Consider the following 22421-nt stretch of genomic DNA (forward strand, 5'->3'; position numbering starts at 1 on the left):
ATACATCAATCTACGAAATTATTCCATTACTTTTCATGTGCTTGAGAATGGTCGCGTTCGACAAAATTAATCTGTCAGCAATCACTCGAGTTCTTATACGACGATTTGCATCGACCAACGACTTTATTTTAGCCACATCGGCTTCTGCAGACCATTCTTCCAGAACGTGATGCTTGCTTAAGATCGAAATTGCCGGTACGAAATGTGCCATCCAATTTTGACATTAATTCAATCTCAGTTGAGCATATGACAAGCAGTAGAGGAGGAATTGAAACCTTCCTTCATACAGCTTTTGCAAAGAGCTTCCAATTAGATGAAGTTGGGGAAAGGTTGTCCTCCCCAGCAAGCTCATCGGCTTTGCAGATTCCGGCGTTTTCGTTGTGACACTTAACAAGGCTTCTTAGTAAAAAAAAATATTTCCCTTCGAAAATAGAAAATCGGTATATTTCGCTGTTTTATTATCAAGAGTGTGAAATGAACTTCAAGGAAGGAAAAAATTATGAGATATATACGAAGAAAATGTGTTGACCAAATCGTCAGACGCATCTCTGCCGAACCTATCGAAGTGCTTGAGTTTCATTGATATTAACCGCCTTTGTATATTAGCTCAGCATTTTCTTTGCGAGCATTGTGAGATCAACACTCTATATTTATGTATATACATAGATATTTATATGATGAACACAGCGGCGGTCCATAATAGTCGGTCTAACTCTTGTTTTCAGTAGTGAAATTACAAAACCATTTACAAATTATAGAAAAAATTAGTGTAAGACAAGCCGACTATTAGAGAGAACATCTGTTGATCGATACACTTGTACATATAAGGCAGCTTGATTTGTGAGAGCCAAGTGAGAGCTCTAGCATTACTTTTTAAACTTGTATTATTATATGGTATTTACTCATATATATTTGTATGGTACGAGTATATATTTACATGATATATACAATGTGTGTTATATAGTATATATATTTTATGAGCTAAAATAAATTGCGGCGCATCAACACCGCGCTGTTGAGTATGATTTATGGCCTGCTCTGCTCAGTTAGTCTGTTAATCGGTCATTCAGTCACTCAATTACTCACATAATTACTTTTACTTAAAAGCTTTCATATCGACAAACATGTATGAGATGGTTGCAGAGTTTAGTAGTAAACAAAAAATGAAAAGAAATGAAAATCTAAAAAAAGAAAATAAAAAAAATTAAGAAAAGTTAAAAAAAAATGAAGAAAAATTAAAAAAAAAATTAAGAAAAATTAAAAGAATGAAGAAAAATTAAAAAAAAATTAAGAAAAGTTAAAAACAAAATGAAGAAAAATTAAACAAGAAAATGAAGAAAAATTAAAAAAATGAAGAAAAATTAAAAAAAAATTAAGAAAAATTAAAAACAAAATGAAGAAAAATTAAACAAGAAAATTAAGAAAAATTTAAAAAAATTAAAAAATTAAGAAACAAATAGTAAAAAAAATTAAAAAAACATAAAAATATTAAAAAAAAATCGACAAAAATTTTAAAAATTAAAAAAAAAAGTTTAAAAAATTTAAAAACTAAGAAACAAATAATAAAAAAATTATAAAAAAATAAAAAACATTATAAAAAAATAAAAAAATGAAGAAAGATTAAAAAAAAAAACTTAAAATAAATGAAAAAATGTAAAAAAAATTAGACAAAATTTTTAAAAATTAATAAATTTAAAAAAATTAAGAAATAAATAAATACATTGTTATTTTTGTAATCTAATAGTCCTTAAATATGTAAGAAAAATTTTGACTTTCTCTTCATTCAGTATGTGCTGCCATATCCATTTGTCTATTCAAATAAACTTATAAAACCTATTATTTACATACTTTGGAAAAGCTTCTATATAGTCCTTATATAAAATCCTGGGTACCGCTAGGTGTCCCGAGAACTATTGAACTATTAACAAAAATTGAATTTATAGTCCATTTTCTTCGTACACGAGACATAAATTCACTGAGTGCTGGGAAAACAAAAGCCCGATAGATAACGCTGGCGTCGAAAGATTACCCATACTATTATTTATGGTTTAATAATCATATTTTTTGACTCACCTGCCCTTTTTTATTTACAAATGAAACTCAGTAGATCTTTGTTTTTGTAAGATTCGTTAGTTCAGAACGGAAGCTAGGCATGATCAAGGTTAAAGTTAAAATCTTCTGTACCGAACAAATGTAAAAGGTTTAAGCCTAAAATTTGTTGAAAGGAATGGAATTATAGGCATAACTTTGAATTTGTCTTCGATTTCGCAATGAAATTATATGACTCATATTTGTATAGATTATTTTAACCCTTTGTTGACAGTCTGTGTTGTTTTGACGTTAGAAGATTTCAATGTTTTAGAAAAACAACCGTTAAGACAATTTTAATGGGGGTCGCCACGGAAAAATTTGAAAGAAAAATTAAGCAGTTAGCCAGTCTATTTCATATACGTATATTCATATTTAATTTTTTATCGATTATTTTAACCCTTTATCGACGATTTGTTTGGGTCGTTTTGACCTGAGTTTGAAAAGTGTTGAAATATTTGGATTCTCATACTCCTTAGAAGGATAAAATGTTTTGGAAACATGTGCGGTAGACAATTTCAGGGGCAGTCTTTTCAGCTAAAAAAGTGTACCTTACCAAATAAGAGAGTTAGGCCAGTCCAGAGCCCTCAAAAACGGCCTAAGTTAACATTATATTTTGAGAGTAAGAAAAAAAAAAACAAATTTCGCTCTCAGGCTTTTAGAAGCCTATATTTGAAGGAATAGAAAATTTTATATTGATGTTCTCTCAGAAATTCTGTCTTCGGAATCAAGTTTTTCGAGAAAGACGATGATTTGGTGTGATATATGAAATAAAATAAAAAAATGTTATTTTGAGCTACTTAAGATGTGCTAGTCAAAAGTTCTAAACCAAAAAGAGTAATTGTCTTTTTAAAAATTCTACTCTGGCATAACCAGTTAAGTGTATCTAGTCAGTTATGCGTTAAAGTTATATTATAGTTATACATAGTCCGATGATCGCTCGATTTTTCACTTTTTTTAATCTACGCTGCGGTCCAGTTTTTGCGGTATCTGTTGTTTATATCCGGTATTTCTTCCAGCTAACTAGAAATGTTCGCGGCAAAATAAAAGTGACTCTCTAATAAATAACGGTACATAAAAGTATATTTTTATAAAAAAACCGCAAATGATTAGACATATAAATGTATAAATAAAGATATAGCCAGTATACATATAGATAATATATACTTTTATCACCGAATAACAACAAATACATCTGCGGTTGCCGCTTAGCAGTGAAACAACTGATTTTTTCCAACGACCTACTGAGTATACAAGCGATTGAGCATTCTAACCTAGCCAGCGAATGCACGAATTGATAAAAATGTGAATGAAAAAATGAAAAAAATAAAAATAAAAATAAAAAAATGTGGAAAAAAATAAAAATGAAAATAAAAATTAAAATGAAAAAAGTGAAAAAATTGCAAACCGCAAAAATTCTACAACATTGACTGGAATTGTATATTTTATTGGCAATATATTTATCGTTGTTGATGCTGTGACTGTCGCTTTTGCACGAGAGTCGCCCAAAACAGGTGGGGAGACCTACATACAGACATGCACACACATATAAAGGTACATGTAAGTACTCGTGCAACAGTCAGCGGGCAAAGGAAGGGGATAGTGTTGTTGTTATTGTTGGTGATTTACCGACTGACTCGCTTACAAGCATACCCGCTGTGAATGAGTGCAGCGGACACACGCTTACATACTAACACATCTACTTATGTATATATATACTAAGTATATAATGTATTTGTGTGTATATGTGCAGCCCTGTGCTGTTGCCTTGTATGTGTGTGTGTGTGTAATTGGGTATGAATGACTGTGTGACGTAATTTTGCATTCACCCGAATTTGTGCGCTTTCAATTTTGTTGTTGCTGTTGCAGTTGCTTGTTACTCGCGGCTATATTGTTGGTGTTGTTTTTAAGGTACGCTCTAAGTAGTTCAACATACATAAATGTGTGCATAACTTTTTACAACTATTTCTATCATTGTTGTTGTTGTTGTTGTGCTTTACAGCCACTATTGTACATGTTGTTGTTTTTTTACTTGTTGCTTTGGTCAATTTTCTTCATTTTATTTTAGTTTTGATTCTATAGGCACTTTTTACTTTGCGACTCTACTTTTTAATCTCTCTCTCTCTCTCTTTTAGAGTAAAGCAATATGTGAAGCAAAGTTTTGCCCAAAGAGCGTTCGAATATTGTTGAACCTTACGATGCGCAAGCTAATCGGAAAGTTCTCGATCTATAATGTTCGGCACTCGTTGCTTGTATTTATGGTGTAAATATGTTTTCTGTTTCTATAAACTCAAGTTTAGGATTACGTGTTCCATAAAACTTCTCTTACAAGTCTTCACATTGGTTTGTTTAGCTGCTGACTACAATTTTTTTATATCTTCAACAACGAATAGCTCAAAAAGGAGTTGCCCTTATATGTCTGAATTTGGTATCCCCGCAAGGCTGTATAAACTGACGTTGAGCGAGACCGAGAGCTCCGTCAGGATCGGGAAGGGCCTCTCCGAGCCGTTCGATATCAAACGACGTTTCAGACAAGGCGACTCCCTTCAATCTACTGCTGGAGAAAATATTTCTAGCTGCAGAGCTGAATAGAGAAGGTACAATATTCTACAAGAGTAAAGATTTGCTGGCGTACGTTAAAGACACCGATGTCATTGGCCGTTAGTTCTGCTTTCTTCAGAATGGACAAAGAAGCAAAGCAAATGGGTCAGATTGCGAACGAGGACAAGACGAAATATTTCCTGATATCAAACAAACAGTCGTCGCACTCGGCACTGTTGACAGTCTTTCAGTAATTCGTCTATTTAGGAACTAGAGGAAGACCTCCACTCCGTCGGAAAGGAAAGGCAAGAAAAAAGAAGATATGTATACAGATTTTTATATAAATGATCAGCTTGACGACGTTTAAGAAATATCAATCTGAAATTTTGCACACTGCTTTGGAGCTCAGCCTTTTTCGGGTTAGTGACTAATCACTCCCGTAGTAGCCTGGTAAGCTCGCTATTACAAGTACTTCAGTCTCAATAACTGATGAACGGGAACGGGTAGACTCTGGATAAGCTTCGTTGACTTCTTGTGGTACTACTGTAGTGTTGGATCTAAAATCTGCTCGGCAAGCGTTTTTCAATTACCAGCAGCAGCTGTGCTTACGAAAGATCCTGCTGGCACAGGGTGAATCATAAGTAGTCTAAGGAACTCTTTGCTCACAGCAAATACCATATTTCAATGATTATAAGAGTTCTAACTAGACTATCGAACAGTGTCCAGGTGTTTATGCAGTAAGATTGAATATCTTATCGGATGACAGAAGCATCAGCTTTTTTGAAGAAGATAGAATTATCTCAACATTTCCTCCACGAATGTCTGGCTTTTGTCAGATCAAGGCAATACACCACGAAGCGCAAACTTTTAGACTTCCAGGTGGGATAGTGGAAGTAAAAATCTGTCGCTTTGATCGCCATTCACTTGGATGTGGGCAGAAAGGATTCTTTTATATATGGCTCATGCAGTCTTCTGGTCCTAAACTAAGTATCGTCTAGGCATCCAAAAAACATCAGTTTGTAGGCGAGATAAAGTGAGAAGGCTTAGATTCAAAAACTCTGAAGGCAGCTTCTAAACTTTAATATAGACGGGAATAGTGTAATACCTGTGTAGACCCCAGTACCTTTCTTCGCCACTCGAGGTACTAACCTAACCTAACTCACGGAGTAAAATATTTGTATAGCGTGTACATTTTTTGTCTTAAAAGTGCAATAAAATGAAGACCCCCCACAATTCGAAAACATCAAGTGTTTAAGCCGCGAGCAAAAAGACACAAATGTGTAGATTTCCCCGTTTTTCGAGTGCGCACGCATGTTGAAAAAGAAGCTAATTAAAAAATTCAAATTCAAGTGACTCGCTGAAGGAAGCACAACCAGAAAAAGATGGAGCAGAAGGAGGAAAGGAGAAATGAAGAAAAACAAAAGATTGGCGTGTGTTGGAAACAAAGCAAAAGCGCAACATATGGTTGCATTATGTGGCCGTTTAGGCCGATGGGGTGGGGGCCGCATTGTTCGTGCGGCCGTGCAACACGCGCTAATGCGTCAAGCGCATACACTTGCACGGGCCTGCCACAATGCAACAATGCAGTTGCAAGACAATACAATAAAATAGCATTGCTAACTTGCAATTTGCTGCGCATGCAATGACAACAACAAGAACAACAATACACAATAATAGTATGCAGTGAAGAAAGCCCCAACATCTTCTTCAGCCACTTGCCACTTGCTTCATGCCACTTGTGTTGTCGTCATCAGCTGCTGCTGTTGCTGCTTCTCGTTTCCACCGCTTCGTGCCACAACCGAAGTGTGTTGCAGTGTTGCTCTTGTTATAATAAAAAAAAACAAAACACCGCAACAACAACAAATTATAATAAAATAAATTGTAGAGTGCATTTTTTGTAATTTAATTTTATTGTTGTTGTTATTGCTGTCATGCCTTTTCTTTTGTTTCAATCAAGTGCTATTGCTGCGCCTCAATACAATGTTAAGCATTAAAACAACAACAAGTTTAGTATCTTAAAGCAAGTGAATACACGTAGTTGAGCGCACAGTGGGCCAAATCAGGTGATTTTAGTGTAACAAAAAAATATTTTTGTATATAAATAATATATTCAAATAAACATTAACGGAGTTGTTGTTGTTTTAACGGTTATCTAGTTCCCTTTAGGGTGGTAAGGTTCAAATAAATTGTCATCGAGGTCACCCGACGGTGGACCTAGGAAACGGGCTGATCAGAATACGAGTCATGCTGCCTATTTGTGCTCCTATGGACCGTTGGTGCAGATTGCACAGCCGATGAGGCTAAGGTCACAATAGTGCGTTGACAGAATGGGGTTACGGTGTGTCTTAAGGCCTGTGATGATTCCATCCGTTCCATATATTACACCGAACCGAGGTGAAGTTTAGATGGGCCTTTTAGCGCAGACGCAGCAGAAAATTTTCTCCGGGCTCGGGGTGGACTCAATGCCAGTACGAGTCAGGAGGATACGGAGCAATCCTGCTGCAAGGAGTTACTTCACTGATGACAAACTTTATCTAAAACCGTCCCGTCCCGTCTGTCCGATCCAAGGGGTTTGAACTCCGAAAAAACAGCTTTTGGCCGGATAAAATCTGAGTCAATTTCTGGTAACGTGGAACCGGCTGTCATGGGAACCTGGGCTTGATTTTCCTTACATCACCGCCATGCTGTGAGATTCTCGGTGTGGACTGTTTCGCAATATGGGGTTCCAAATTCCTGCCAGACATGAATACTGCACTCTCAAGTAGATACCCAAAATATCTGTCAAAGTTCTCTAATTATCTCGAATTTAACTTTCGGTTTTGTAAAATATTCACTATAGTCTTATTATACATTTTGTCGATGATCTAAGATGGTTTGTTGAACAAACTGACCTCTACCTCTTTTTGAACCCATTTTTCTCGGTAAATTTTAATCCAACCAAGAGACAGTATGGTTAGTGATGAAGCCTGTTCGAATATAAAATCCAGCGACATACATACTTTTCCTTGACCGTTTGTCTGTCAAAGGTACCTCGTAGTTCTCCTTTAATTTTAACAGAGTCTGTCTTATACTTTTAGTCGATGATCCAAATTAGTTTGGTGAAAAAACTGACTTCAACCTATTTCGGAGCCCTTTTTTATCTGAACTGATATATCTGCTCAGTTCTGAAACTCACCAAAACATTCATACTCTCTTTTCCATGGCTTTTATCATCAATTTCAGATATAATAACCATTTATGGTCGACCTGAAGGTCCAATGGTGCTTGAGTGATTTGAATTGAGTTTGTTGTGGGTTTTAGTATTCATTAATCTTCCTAGAAAATAAAGTTATAACACAACAACAAACTCTAATCAACAACTTCTTTAAAACCGTAGATGTTCATATACTTCTAAATGGTTAGCTTGGTCTAAAGTCACACTGGAAATCGTTAAACAGCCTAAGTTGCATTCAAAAAGTCACTGTTGGTGTTGTGTCAATGGCGATGACAGCGTCACATAGCAACTGGTGTGCACTGTTACGCTGTCATTGCATTTGTCGTGTACAATGCTCTCAATATGGCAGCTTCTAGAGCAGCGCCGAAACAGTGAGGCCGGGTAGACAGTGGCTAAGTAGCAGTAGCAGCGGCAGCCGCACCCCCAGCAACATGCTAGCAGCACAAGCCGTGCACCGGCGTTGAGGGGTTCTGCGTGCTTTCATATAAAATTCACAAAATCGTATTTAAATACGAACATATGGTTGTGTATAGGTCGATAGGCCTCTTTCTTAATTTCTATATACACACACATTTTGCTCTACTGTAGATGTGGCATTCTCGTGAGCTTTTCACAGCTCACAAGCGAACGTTGACAAGTTCAGGTTTCGCGTTCATTAATCAGACTGGCGTAGCACTCACGGGCTCTTACACTCAGCTGAGTATTACTAGGGCTCACTCACGTGCTCTTACACTCAATTGAGTATTATTGGCGCTCACTCATTTTCAACATGTGCACTCTTTCTGAGCTTTTCGAAAGTATGCTCTATTTGATTTTTGTAATTACATTGTCTGTGCGGAGCAATCGTAGAAAATGCGACGCTGAAATGCAAAAGTTTCACTCATTTTTGGCAAAATTTTCAACTCTAAGCTAATTGAGTGGGTTGTGAAACGAGTGGTTTCATTTGCTGGTATATTGCAGTAGCAAAGTAAGAATTTTGGTGGAATGTAAGAATAAAAAAATATATATTTTTTTTTAGTTGGGCATACATACATACATATGTGAGACTGATAAGGTCCGCAGTGTTATTAAAATAAGTTTCGTGTCACAACTCATCCTTTGATTAGGCGTTAATAGGATCCAATCGCATATATATCCTCAGTTTTTGAGATATCAACCCGAAATATTGCACACATCCTTCTCTTACCAAGCAGTTTCTCATTTGTCGGAAACGTCAATATCGGACAACTATAGCTTATAGCTGCCATACAAACTGACCGATCCAACGCAAGTTTTTGTATGGAAAGCTTCTATATTTGATGAGGTATCATCACGAAATTTAGCACAGATTAATATTGGAAATATTTCTACAATATTCGAAGAAATTGTTGAAATCGGACGACATTAGCATATAGCTACCATACAAACTGACCGAGCAAACTCAAGTCCTCATATGGAAAACTTTTTTATTTTTCAAGATATCGTCACGAAATTAGACATAAATTATTATCGGAAACATCGGCACAATATTCTAAGAAATTGTTCAGATCGGATGACTATAGCATACAGCTGCCATACAAACTGACGGATCGAAATCAAGATAAAGCCTTTCTGTTACCCTTTATACCATAAAAATGCCCTGTTGAGGGTATTATAACTTAGGTGGAGCCGAAGTTAATGTTTTTTCGGTTTTTTTCGTATGATTTCTATATGTTTATATTTCTATGTTACTTTAATATTAGAATTACTACTTATATTCTACAATTTTTTGCCTTAGTTCTCATTATACTCTTTTTCTTTTCAGGTATGTACATATGTATTTAAAAAACTTGAACCAAGAGTAAAACTCTGTAAGTAATTTTTGTTTTAAGCGGCATTACCATATAATAAATGTTAGAGCATTCGGGATATATATTGAATGCTATTCGGATACAATTTTTAAATTATTAAATTATTAAAAAATTTTTATCAATATTTTTTTATCAAAAATATTTTTATCATTATATTTATTAAAAGTATTTTTATCCAAAATTTTTTATTCAAATATTTTATCAATAATTTTGTATCACAAAAATTTTTTTTATCAAAAACTTTTCTCAATCAACTATAAAACTATATATTTTCTCAAAAAAACTTACCACCTCTACACAAAAAACACCGTTCACTCATTTTCCTTACGTACTCACTCAGACTCTATACACACACTTTAACACTCAAACAGCCACTCACTTTGCACTCACTTGAGCTTATTGTTATATTTCGCTCTCAGCCTGCTCTTTAGAGTGTGTGCATTCTAACAGGCGGCCAGTGCCACCTTCGCACCTAAGCGCAACGTCTCGACCCCCACTAAGCGCTCCTCCCTCTCACAAGCAAGTCATGGTGCCATTCACCAGCTGCTGTTGCTGCTGCTGTCGCTTGCACGCGAACGCCTGTTGTTACTCTTGTTTTCGTTGTAGTTTTTGCATGCATGCAACTTGTTTTTGTTTTCGTTTTTCACTTTTGTTGTTGTTGTAATCTTTTTATATGTGCAATTATCTCTGTTTCTTCCTTTTCGTGCGCCGCCGAACGCTCAGTGCCACTAGGTTAGTTAGTTAGTTGGGTGCACTCAATCTGCGCTACGTTTTCTGCACAGAGATAATAATGCTCGTTCACAACAAAATAACCAAATAAAAGTAGTATTAAATAGATTTGTTGTTTTTATTGTTGCTGTTTGTTGGTGATTTTCGTCGCAGCTGCTGGCGATAGGTTCGTGTGGTTTGGCGTTGCCGCGAACGCCATAGACACATAGTCATAGTCGTTTCGATACGAGTGCGACTGGTTGTTGTTGTTGTAATTGTTTTTGCGTATTTTTGCTGTTGTTTTTGGAAATTATTGTTGTTGTTGTCACATTTTACTGTTATTGTTGTTGTTGTTTCTTGTGTTTTTATTGTTGTTGTTTGAGTTTTGTTGCTGTTAGCTTTTTGATTTTTTGTTGTTGTTGTTGGTTTTGTGTTTTTTTTTGCTTTGGCTAGCTCAGCGTGCTCTGTCGTGGAGCTTCATTGTGCCGCAGTTTCATCGACCAGTTGTAGTCGTTCAGTAAATGTGACCGCGTCCAAAAGTGTCTCCAAAATAACGCTCCGCATTAATGTAACAAATGTTTCAATGTGTTATCTGCTATAATCCACATATGTTTTGAAATTTTACATAATAAAGTAAATCGAATATTTTCAAAAACGTTTTCAACGCATTTGTGGCAGTTCACGCGTAGCGCCGAAGAGAGTTCACGCAGCAAAAGCGTTGCCATCGTGTTGCAAAAAAAGTATGAACAATTTTTTTTTTTTTTACTGAAATATGTTAAAGAAATATAATACTTATAAATATTAATAAAAACTACCATAAAACACGTAGAGTTGCTTGAAATGAAATCGAAAAAGTAACGGTAAAAAAGGAAATTGTGTCAGCTGTGGCTTGCCGTGCATTGATTATTGCCAAAGCGAGCAACAGCGTACGCAAGCGAGCGTGAGAGAGAGATTGTGAGAGGAGAGGGGAGTAGGAAAAGGCGAGCGGTAGTACAGCCAGTAGAAGAAAAACAAGAAGCAACAGCGGAATTTGACCGTGGCTAATTGAAAGTGGCAAACTATTTGTTACATATAAATCACAAATTTGTGCTGAAAATGCATTACAACAACAACAACTGCTACTAAAACCACCTACACTCATTTCCTCCCTCCTCGACGCCAGTAGCTCACACTCTAAGCTAGCGCGTTAATTGCATTCGCTTTGGCGCTTGCAATATGTTGTTGTTGTTATTGTTGTTTTTGTATATTTATGCTATTTTATTACAACTGTAGCAATTTTATTGTGTGTGTTTTTTGCACTTTTTCGCTAAACACTCAGCATTTTTATGTGCGGGCATAATATTTAGGTACAGTGAAAACTCGTTACTTGAAACAAGTCAAGATTTTTTGAGGGCTACAGTGCGCAAAAATGTTTAAAAATTATAATTATTAATAGCAGTTTTTTCAGTAAAAATTTTAAGTAGTATTAATTGATAATTTTTTATATTGAAAGTTCTAAAATTTCAAATTTTTATTTATATTTTGGTTATATTTTTTTGAGTTTTTGACTTAAGAGGTGCCACTGTATGCTCAATCCGTTTATTTTCGAAAATTTACTGCTCATTAAAAAAATATTTTTCATCCATAGAAAATATATCGATTAATTTTGAAAAAAAATCTAAGTTATAGTAATATATCTCAAAAACGAATCTTTTGGAGACTACAATATTGTAGTAGTTTAAAAATTTGTGTTTTCGAAAATTTCATAAAGCCTCTTAGAGACTACAATGTTGTGGTAGTTTAAAAGTTTTTCGGAGATTTTATGTTATCGATAATTTGGTATAAAATTAGTTATTTAGTTATCGATAACCAAATTTATATTGTAAATTTATTTATAATGTAAACTCATTTGATACAATTTAGCATACAGTTGCATTTGAAGTTATCGATAATTTTATTGAAATTTGTATATTAATCGATAATTAATGTTTCACTGTTTAATTAAACGTTATAGATACTTATAAATGAAGTATTGACAGTTGCATTTAAAATTATCGATAATTTAATTGAAATTAAAATTTGTGAAGTAATCGATAGTTCAAATTCACTGTATATCAACCTTAACTAATTTAGATTGACTTAAACGCTATCGATATTTATATATTACAGCTATCGATCATCGATTACAGGTTTATTGAAAAGTTTTTGGTTTAGATCATTTGTTTTAAAATTAGTTATACAATTATCGGCAACTATATTTATTTACAATATAAATTTAGTTGATATAATTTTGAAAGTAAAGTTATCGAATGTTTTTTTGATATTGAAATTTACAGTGTAATCGAAAATTAAATTTCTATTATACGCAGAAGAACTTTATCTAATTTGGATTGAAGTTTATTCCAACTTTATCGATACTTTCATATAAAATATCTAAATTTATCGATAATTTTACTGAAATTGAAATTTGTCGATCACTAAATTTACCATATATTTATATCCAATATAATTAAGAAATTGCGATAATTTAAAGTTATCGATAATTTTATTGGAAGTGAAATATCGATAATTTTACTGAAATTGAAATTTGTCGATCATTAAATTTACCGTATATTTATTTTCAATATAATTAAGAAAATGTTATAATTTAAAGTTATCGATAATTTTATTGAAAGTGAAATATCGATAATTTTACTAAAATTGAAATTTGTCGATCATTAAATTTACCATATACATATTTATTTCCAATATAATTTAAAAAAAATGTTATAATTTGAAGTTATCGATAATTTTATTGAAAGTGAAATTTGTAGTGTAATCGAAAATTAAATTTTCAATATACCGAAATTTTATATAATATGGGTTAAAGTTTACTCAAACGTCATCGATACTTTTATATAAAATATCGAAAGTTATCGAAATTTTTATTTGCGTTTGTATTGCGTATTTATCGATAACTTAACACAAATTATAAAATTAAAGGTTTTCGATGTTTAGAAATGTACAGTGGAATATAGCGCCTATTTTAAGTATCAAAAATATTTCAGCGAAAAGCAAAAACTTTTTTAAAGTGTTTTTAAAGCTTTTTAAGTGAAATATTCCATGATTTTAAATACTGTAATGTTTTTGCTATACAATTAATTTTTTATTAACAATCGATAAGTGTTTATCGAAAACTGTTATCAGTATCGATTCACTGACCGATCAACTTCAAGTCCTTATATGAAAAACTTTTTTATTAGCCAAGGCATCTTCACGAAATTTGGCGTGGTTTATTGCCCCAGTCATGGCTACGATCTGCGAAGAAAATATTCAAATCGGACCACTATAGCTTATAACTGCCATACAAAATGATCGGAATAAAGATATTTGATTTGCAATATTTAGGCTTTTTCAATAGGTTTAAAATGATTTATTTAATATAAGCGCATATCAGTAAAGTACATATGTATATACCATATATGTACATATATTACCATATATGTACATACATACATATGTATCCCATATATCTGTAAACCACCTTAATTTTTTCTATTACTACTTTTTTACTGCCTTCGTGGCAACACGCGATTCGTGAATGATTTCACAAAAAAGAAAATTGGTAGAAAACAAAAAAAATATATTTTTGTTATGTACATACATATACTTTTATGCATGCATATGTATACGGACATATTTTGTAAGAGGTGAAAAAATTGTGAAGAATCTAAGCAAAATCTAGCGTCGCTCTAATCAATCGCAATGGCAATCGGCGTGTTGTGGCAACTATCTTTGTAGCTAAATAGCGAATAACACGCGCTGCCAATAACTACAACACGACGAAATGACTGCTGTAAAATTATAAACTTAAATGCCTGTCTGTATGTATGTAATATTGATAGCTGGAGAGCTGTAGACTATACGTAACCAATCGCTGCAATTTGGGTGAATTTCGCAAATAAATTCCAATTAAAAATTTTGCACGAATTTTTCAAAACATGCTTTGCACAAGAAAAAGTTCAAATTTGTGAAATGTATAATTAAAAAAAAAAAATATGAAAAATAAAAAAATTAAATTAAATTAAAATGAAATTTAAATAAATATGAAAAAAACAGTGTAATTAAAAAATGTAGTAATGGTTTTAAAAAAATTTAAAAAATTAAATAAAATAAAAAAAAAAATAAAATAAAATAAAAAAAATTAAATTGAAAAAATTTAAAAAATTATTATTAAAATTGTATACTTCTTTAATTTATTTTTATGATGCATGGATTTTTTTCAGAAATACATATAAAATAAAATTAATAAAAAAATAAATAAAATAGTATTAAAAAAAATTAATAACAATCTTTTAAACAATAATGCTTCTTTAAATTTATTTAATTTTATTTAAAAATGGTGTCAAAAAATATGAAAAAAGAAAAAATTAGAAAAATTAAAGAAAACAGCAGTTAATTTAATTTTTAAATTGAAAACATTAAAAAATTAAATTAAAAAAAAAATTAATTTAAAAAATTTTTTAATAAAATTAAAAAAGTTTTTTTTTAATTTTAAGTTTTTTAATTTATTTGCTATTTTTAATATTTTTTTGACCTAAAAAATTGTATTTTTCGGAAATATAATTAAAAAATTAAAAGAAAAAAATAAATTGTATTAAACAAAAAAATTAATATTGATTTTTTAAATATAGTATATTTCATTTTATTTTTTTTAACTATATTTCTGAAAAAAATTTCACACTTCATAAAAAAAATTAAAAAATAATAATAAAAAAATTAAAATTTTTTTTAATAAAATTTAAAAAAGTATTTTTAAAATTTTTTAATTTTTTTAATTTATTTGCTATTTTTAATATTTTTATGACCTAAAAAATTGTATTTTTCAGAAATATAATTAAAAAATTAAAAAAAAATTGTATTAAACAAAAAAATTAATATTGATTTTTTAAATATAGTATATTTAATTTTATTTTTCTTTTTCTTTAAATTTCTGAAAAAAAAAAAATCATACTTCATAAAAAAATTAAAAACAAAATTAAACAATTAAAAAAATTGTAATAAATATTTTTTAAATAATAATAATATAATTTTAAACTTGTTTAATTATTTTATTTTTTAAATTTTTTTTTAACTATATTTCTGAAAAAAAAATTTCGTACTTCATAAAAAAAGATTAAAAAATAATAATAAAAAAAATTAAAAAATAATAATAAAAAAAATTAAAAAATAATAATAAAAAAAATTAAAAAATAATAAAAAAAATTAAAAAAAAACTTAAAGCGCAAAAAATTAAAAATTATTAAAAATCATAATTATTCAGCAAGTATCTTACAAAAAGTTGCTTAAAGAAATACTTTCGCTGAATTAATTTTTTCACGCAACATTCTTACCTCACCCGATTGCAAACGTAAATATTTATTTGTCGAAATCAAAAAACGAAAGAAAGCAAGCAAAAATCGATCAATTGCTTTCCTGCACAAAATTTTCGCCTTTCATTTATTCTGCATTTGTTTTTTCATTTTTTGTTGTTGATTTTTTGGAAACACTTTGCCTATCGTACATTGACCCACATATGGACATGGGCGTGTCTGTGTGTGTGTTCACACAACATCCATAACTGCACATGTATTTATTTGGCGCGGTGCGGTTCGGCGCGTCCCGTCGCGGCAACACAAAAGCGTCACCAAGTGACAGCGGCTGGCAACGCGAAGCGCTCCAATTGTTGCCGCGGCGCGCTGCTGCTGTTGCCGGATCGACTGGGTGCCCGGCTGGGTGGACTGCTGCCATCGTGTACATCATATATGCATGTATGCATGTAGTATGTACACATATATGAGAATGTGTGTGTTTGTGTGCTTGGTTAAATGCTGTGGCAGGGGTGCTGTTGCCAGCCAACAAAATGAGTACATTGCCACGAACTTTCTCGAATACTCATAGCACAGTGGGGCGCTACACATACGGACCTACACTTGTGTGTTATATTGTGAAGTGGTACGAAATTTCGTGACATTCTTTTGCTCTCGGTTTTTTATGCAATATTTTTGCACTTAATTGATTTATTAATTTGTTGTTGGATGTGAAGTAGATTGGTTGAGAAAGGATATAGTTTGGATTAAGACAAATATTCTTTATTACGAATTTATGTTTAATAAATCGAAAGGTTTTTAGATTTCGTTGTGCATATGCTTAATATTTATCTTTGCTTTTGAAATTAATTGAGATTTTGCACTGCGAGCTATGGTCTATTGTGCTCTTTCCTTTATCACATATGGTCTCAAAAGTCCAGCACTCTGAACAATTTCAAGAGCTTGTTGGGCGTGATGGAGGTAATGCGATCCCCGTACAAGTAGATGAATTCTAGGGTCTTGAGCCGGTCTCTACAAATTGCAGGGCCTTCTAAAATCAGATTTTCTGGCAGTTTGCCCAAAAAACTATGCCTATGTTGGACAAGTGTTTCATCTAACTTTACTACATCTAGTTTCCTCGAAGTCATTGAATATAGTTCTCTTTTTATGTTCCATGTTTTCTTTATTTGTTTTCACAATAACAAAATATGTCCAAGAGACTAGATCTTCCTTAAGAGACCTCTAATTAAATCTCAAATAAACACTATAATTGTTTTTATTTGTCTTGTGTTATTGCCTCCGTCTGTACATTACACATTTTCTGGAAAGCAGTAAAGAATAAATTTCTTTCTATGTTCTATAGTTTTTCAAGCTTTTTCACAGTATCAAAAATGCCTTGGATCTATAAAAGCAACTAGATGTTCATAGAAAACTTTGAGATCTCTAAATAAGCCTCAAATAATCTGCTTAATCTCTCCTATACCATTTTCCATATAGTAATACTGTAATACATGGTTTTTTAGACAAAATATCTTCTATAAGCAGACGACAATGGTAAGGCCTTATCAAACTACTTGATCTTAAAGTACAGTTTTGTGCCATATATCTTAAACACATACCCAAGCACTTAACCCTATCTTCGAGAGAAGTTTATTAATAATTAACTGAAAGACCTCTATAAACTGATGACCGTGGTTAGGTTATAATGAATTTTGCGATATTAAAATTAAATTTTGTGCTATAAATCTTAGACACATACCCAAACACTTACCATAGACACCTACCTTATAATAACTAAAAGAGAAGCACTTAACGCTATACGGCCAGCGCAGTTTCTCCGCAATATTTGCAAATGTTTTTTCCGGCCCATATTTGTCTTTAAATACTCCATTTTTTCGAAAAATATCCACGTGCCACCAAACAAAATTTGCAGTCATCAAGAACTCAAGCCACGTCCAGCACTTATTTGCGGAAAATTAACGCATTAGCGCATAATTATCTAATTGTCAAAGTAATTATGCATTTTCGTGGCGCTTTCATCTTGTTTTCCCCACTTGAGACGCACACGAGGACACAAATATGCTTCGTATGTGGGTCGTGTGTATGAGTGTATATAATTATTCGATGCCACCTTTCCCTCTCGACACTGTCAAAACTTATTGTCATATAATTTCGAGATATTCTATTTGTTTGTTTTTGCTTTTGCTTATTGCTGTAAAAGTTACAAGTGTGCTTAATGCGAAAGCGCTTGACAACACAGCCGCCGAGTAGCAGTACAGCCAAACAGTCGCACAGCTAAGGCGACAGGCATATTTGGCAAACATATGGTGGCGAAAAGCAAATTCGAAGCATGCGGAGCGAGTGTGTGTGGTTTGTGGTTGGCTGCTTGAGACATTATGATTTTCTTCTTACAACACAATAACAACAACATGGCAAGTATAAAAGCAAATGCATTTTGTAGCAGAGCTGTGTTACGATTGATGAAAACGAAATTTAACAGGAACAAGAGATTATAAAAAAATTGAGTAATAATAAAAAAATAAAAAAAAAAAAATAAAATAAAAAAAAAAATAAAATAAAAAAAAATAAAATAAAATAAAACTTACTAAAATTATGTAAATATCAAATACATGAAATATATAAATGATAGATATAGTACATTATGAAAAAAATTATATAATTAATTTAAATGAAATTATATAATTTTTATTTATTAATTTTTATAAGAACCCTTCAAACCAAAAAATTATTAAAAAATTAATTTAATTTAATAAAGTATAATAAATTACACATACAATAATAATAATTCAATTCTGGTAGAAAAATGTTATATAATATTTGATAATGGAATGAAAATTAGTAAAATAAATATCTAAAAATTTTGCTATAATAAAAGAAAATTTAAAAACATTAAAAAAAGTAAAAAATATATAAAAACAAGAAAACAAGTTAACTTTAGCTGTACTGTAGCCGTTATACTTTACACAGTTGCATGAAACGATAGATAAAAAAGCTTTACCTTGATTCTGATCGATCAGTTTGTATGACAGCTTTATGCTATAGTGATCCAATCTGAACAATTTCTTCGGATATTGTAGCGATACCGCAAATAATCGTTTCTGTAAAATTTTGTGAAGATAATTTGATAAATAAAATACTTTTCCATACAAGGACTTCAGTTTGTATAGCAGCTATATGCTATAGTGACCCGATATCGACAGTTCCGACAAATATGCAGCTTATTAGAGGGAAAGGGACGGGAACACGACGTTGAAAAAAATTTGTTGATGTTGGCAGGCGTGCTTTGCTGTACAGAGGCAGAGTACAGAGGTTCGAGTCGATGTTATGACGTCAAGGACACTGGAGACGTATCGTCCATCTATCCCATTTTGGTCGATCTGGTTACGAACTTTTCGATCTGAAGACAGCCAAGTAGCTTAATGAACTTTTCTTTGTACTGGAATCTAGTACTACAGAAAACCATATCTCGGACCTTCGCGAAGTCGATCAGCCTCAACCCATTTCGGGATGTTTCATCATGCAGGCTGAATTCACCGACCGTTGTACCAAATTTGCCTTTTGCTCACCCTGACGTTAAAATCGTCGAGCACAATTTTTACATCAAGGCAGGCGCAATTGTCATAAGCTCGCTTTAGGCGCTAATCAAGGAAACTTTGGTGATATCGTTCTGATTTTCTGTCGGAGCGGATTCTAGCTAGACGCTCATCCACCGAAGTGAATGGCAGGACTTGGCGACTGAGTCTTTTTTCAGTAGTACTTGCCACAAGGACTCAATCGCCTCAGTCCGTGTCCCGTCCATCGCATTTCTTGGACGGTTATAATGTCTGCCTTTACTTTTACGATAACATCAACCAGCTGGTCATCCGCACCTTCCCAATTAAAGAACCGGATTTTCCAGGTGCATGCCCCTAATTTTCATATTCTTTATTACATTTGCTGTGGTCGTCATCAAAAGTGAGGTCTTTCATCCGAGGTTGCTGTTTTCTTTTAATTGAGAACCAAACCCAGTGTACAACTTCGCTGGAATTTTTGAAAAAAAAAATTTTAAACTCTGCCATTGCGATGCCATTTCTGGCGACCCCTCGGAAAAAGATGCGCCCGTTTAGGCAGGATAACTCCTAACAAGATCATCTAATGTGAAAAATACGTGTTTTAGCCGAAATCTTAACTTAGAACTTGGACGAAGGAAAAAAAACAAATGAAAATTGGGTTTTTGGCGGACATTTTTATAAAAAAAAATTAAAATTTCGCGACATTTCTTTTCAAATAGTTGTAATCAAACACAAATCCCTCGTCCAATCTTTAAGAAATGTATCTCAAAGACCTGTGCAAAATTTCATGAAGGTCTGTTGAGTAGGTCTGGAGAAATCTTGCCAACCGATTTCAAAAACACAGTTTCGGGAAAAACGCCTTTAAAGACGGCGCGTTTAGCTTAGCTAGCCACGTGCACATCAGTTTTAAAGGCAGTATCTCCGTAACTATTACTCAGATGAACTTGAGAATTTAGAACAATATTCTGGAGATGTTGTAGAATTTAAGGAAACAAAAAAAAAAACAAAATAGATTTGTTGAAACCCGATAGCCCATGTAACCCCTAAAGTGTGAAATTGGCTGCGAAAAAAATCAGTAAGATCAGCTGTTGTCATCAAACAAACTTTTTAGTGAATGACCCATTATTAGTCAAAACAAAAAAAGGACAAAAATAAATAATAAACAAAAAAAACTTTGATAAAAACAGTTCATTTTTAGTAATAATTAACATTTAATAAAAAATAATAATAAAGAAAAAAGAAATAATAATTAAAGAAATATAATCAAAAATAGTAATATAAATTCAGAAAAAAATATAAAAGAAAAAAATTAAAAAAAAATTAAAAAATAATTACCAAATTCAGAAAAAATATATAAAATTATAAATAAATGAAAATACGAAACATTTTTGAAAGATATTTCAGAGCCTAAGCAATTCAAAAACTTTGTTAACATAACAACAACAGCAGCAACAGAAAATTTTACAAAATAAACTCAGTAAAAAGTTAAAGTGAGATTGCAAAATAAATGTAAGTGACAAAGACCGCAGCAAATACTCGTAATTGTGAAAATTAAAACGAAGAGTCAGTCAGCAGTAGAAAAGAAATCACAAACAGAATTAACATTGACCAAGTTAAGGTGTCAGCGAGCAGTAAAAGCGCAATTACAAGGAAAAATATAATCAAGTCGGAAGTAAAAGCCAACAGCAGCCAACAGCGAGCCGCAAGGAAGATAAAAAGTGCAAACCAACCAAAAGAGAAAAACTAGCAAAACAGCGAAAAGCTAGTTAGCGAGCGAAAGCCACGAAAGCAACAACAAAAAACAAAAACAACAACAAATAAAAACCACAAAAAAAGAAAGAAAGAATTTTCTGGCGCCCACGAGAGAGTACAGCAAACGTGCCAGCAGCCAATAACTGAAAACACTAACAACAACAATAACAGCAAGCACTGAAAGCACTCAAACGGTTCGTTGATTTGCCGACCAAATCGAATTCTTCGCTGCTTGCCACAGGCGCAACAACACCCGCGCGACGCACAACAGCCAGTCCAACAATCTAAGAGTCAATCAGTCCATCAGTCAGGCGATCAGTCTAAGAGTCAATCAGTCTATCAGCGAGTCTATCAGTCAGCGCGCCAACAGAAACACCGCCGTTGCGCCACCAGCCAAGCCAACGCTTACCAAAGCACTGCGCCGCCAAAGCAAATAAACAAACAAACCAACGGTGTTGCACTTAATTAACTTTCGTGTTGTTGTACATACCATAGGCGCGCTCGCGTGTGTGTGTGTAATTTTCGTGTTGAACAAGAAAAAATTCCAAACAAAACGCGTATCTACAAACATACATATACATCTATACAGTTATAGTGTTGAAAAGCGCCCCCACCACCACGTTACCGTTACAAACTTAGCCATTAGCGAATTTTCGGCATACCAGTTATATACGAAGCCAACAAGAAACCAAAAACGAAAAAAGTTTGTGCTTTGAAGCGTTTGCAGTTGCAACAGCGCTTATTGACAACAACAACAGTAAATAACTATAACGTAGCAACAGTTTGTTTGCAATAACACCAACAACATCAACGTGTGCTGTAACCAACGAAAACGCACCTATGATACCGGGAACTTGGTTTGCCACCCACTATGCACAGGTGATTTACCGTATATTTTTGTATATGTATTTTATATGTAGGGGTTTCCAATAAGAGTGATATGAATTTTTTTTTTAATATTTTTTATTTAATTTGAAGTACAATCAATACAATTAAGTTCTGAATCATTTAAATGGCCTCCACGACTTCTTTCGCAGACACGATTTCGATGAACACAATTTTCGAGTACCTTTTCCACTAAATCTAGTCATACATTGTGACAGTATCAAAAGTACCTGGAAATTTTTTAATTGTTCATCAAGGTTCATTTTGCTACCTTCAAAGAAATCCCCATCTATTGTATTCGTAATATCCTTAAGCCAACGATTTTTCCAGTCCTCGAAACAACACTTTTCATTTTTTGGGATGATCTTCAGCTCCTTCAGCGAATTTTCTTTAATTTCTTCGACCGCATTAAAACGGGTTTCACGAAGAGGCAATTTCAGTTTGGGAAACAAGAAAAAATCACACGGAGCCTAATGTGATGAATACGGTAGTTGATCGATGATATTCATTGTGCGTTTTTTCTTTG

At 32.9% G+C, this 22421-nt stretch overlaps 1 protein-coding gene across 2 annotated transcripts in view; it reads left to right on the plus strand.

Moving 5' to 3' along the window:
• Positions 1-22421, plus strand: part of LOC105228979 (terminal nucleotidyltransferase 5C) — a 294705-nt gene that overhangs the window by 120985 nt on the left and 151299 nt on the right. Inside the window, exons 1-2 of one of the 2 annotated variants that reach the window (XM_049451087.1) lie at positions 10055-11120; positions 20663-21889. The exons of the other annotated variant lie outside the window; for it this stretch is intronic. Coding sequence (XP_049307044.1) covers positions 21851-21889 — 39 coding nt within the window. The 5' untranslated portion in view covers positions 10055-11120; positions 20663-21850. Of the gene's footprint in view, positions 1-10054; positions 11121-20662; positions 21890-22421 lie in introns of those variants that run through there. 2 annotated transcript variants of the gene reach the window in all.

Source organism: Bactrocera dorsalis, chromosome 3 (genome assembly GCF_023373825.1).
Source record: "Bactrocera dorsalis isolate Fly_Bdor chromosome 3, ASM2337382v1, whole genome shotgun sequence".
Classification (NCBI taxonomy): Eukaryota; Metazoa; Arthropoda; class Insecta; order Diptera; family Tephritidae; genus Bactrocera; species Bactrocera dorsalis.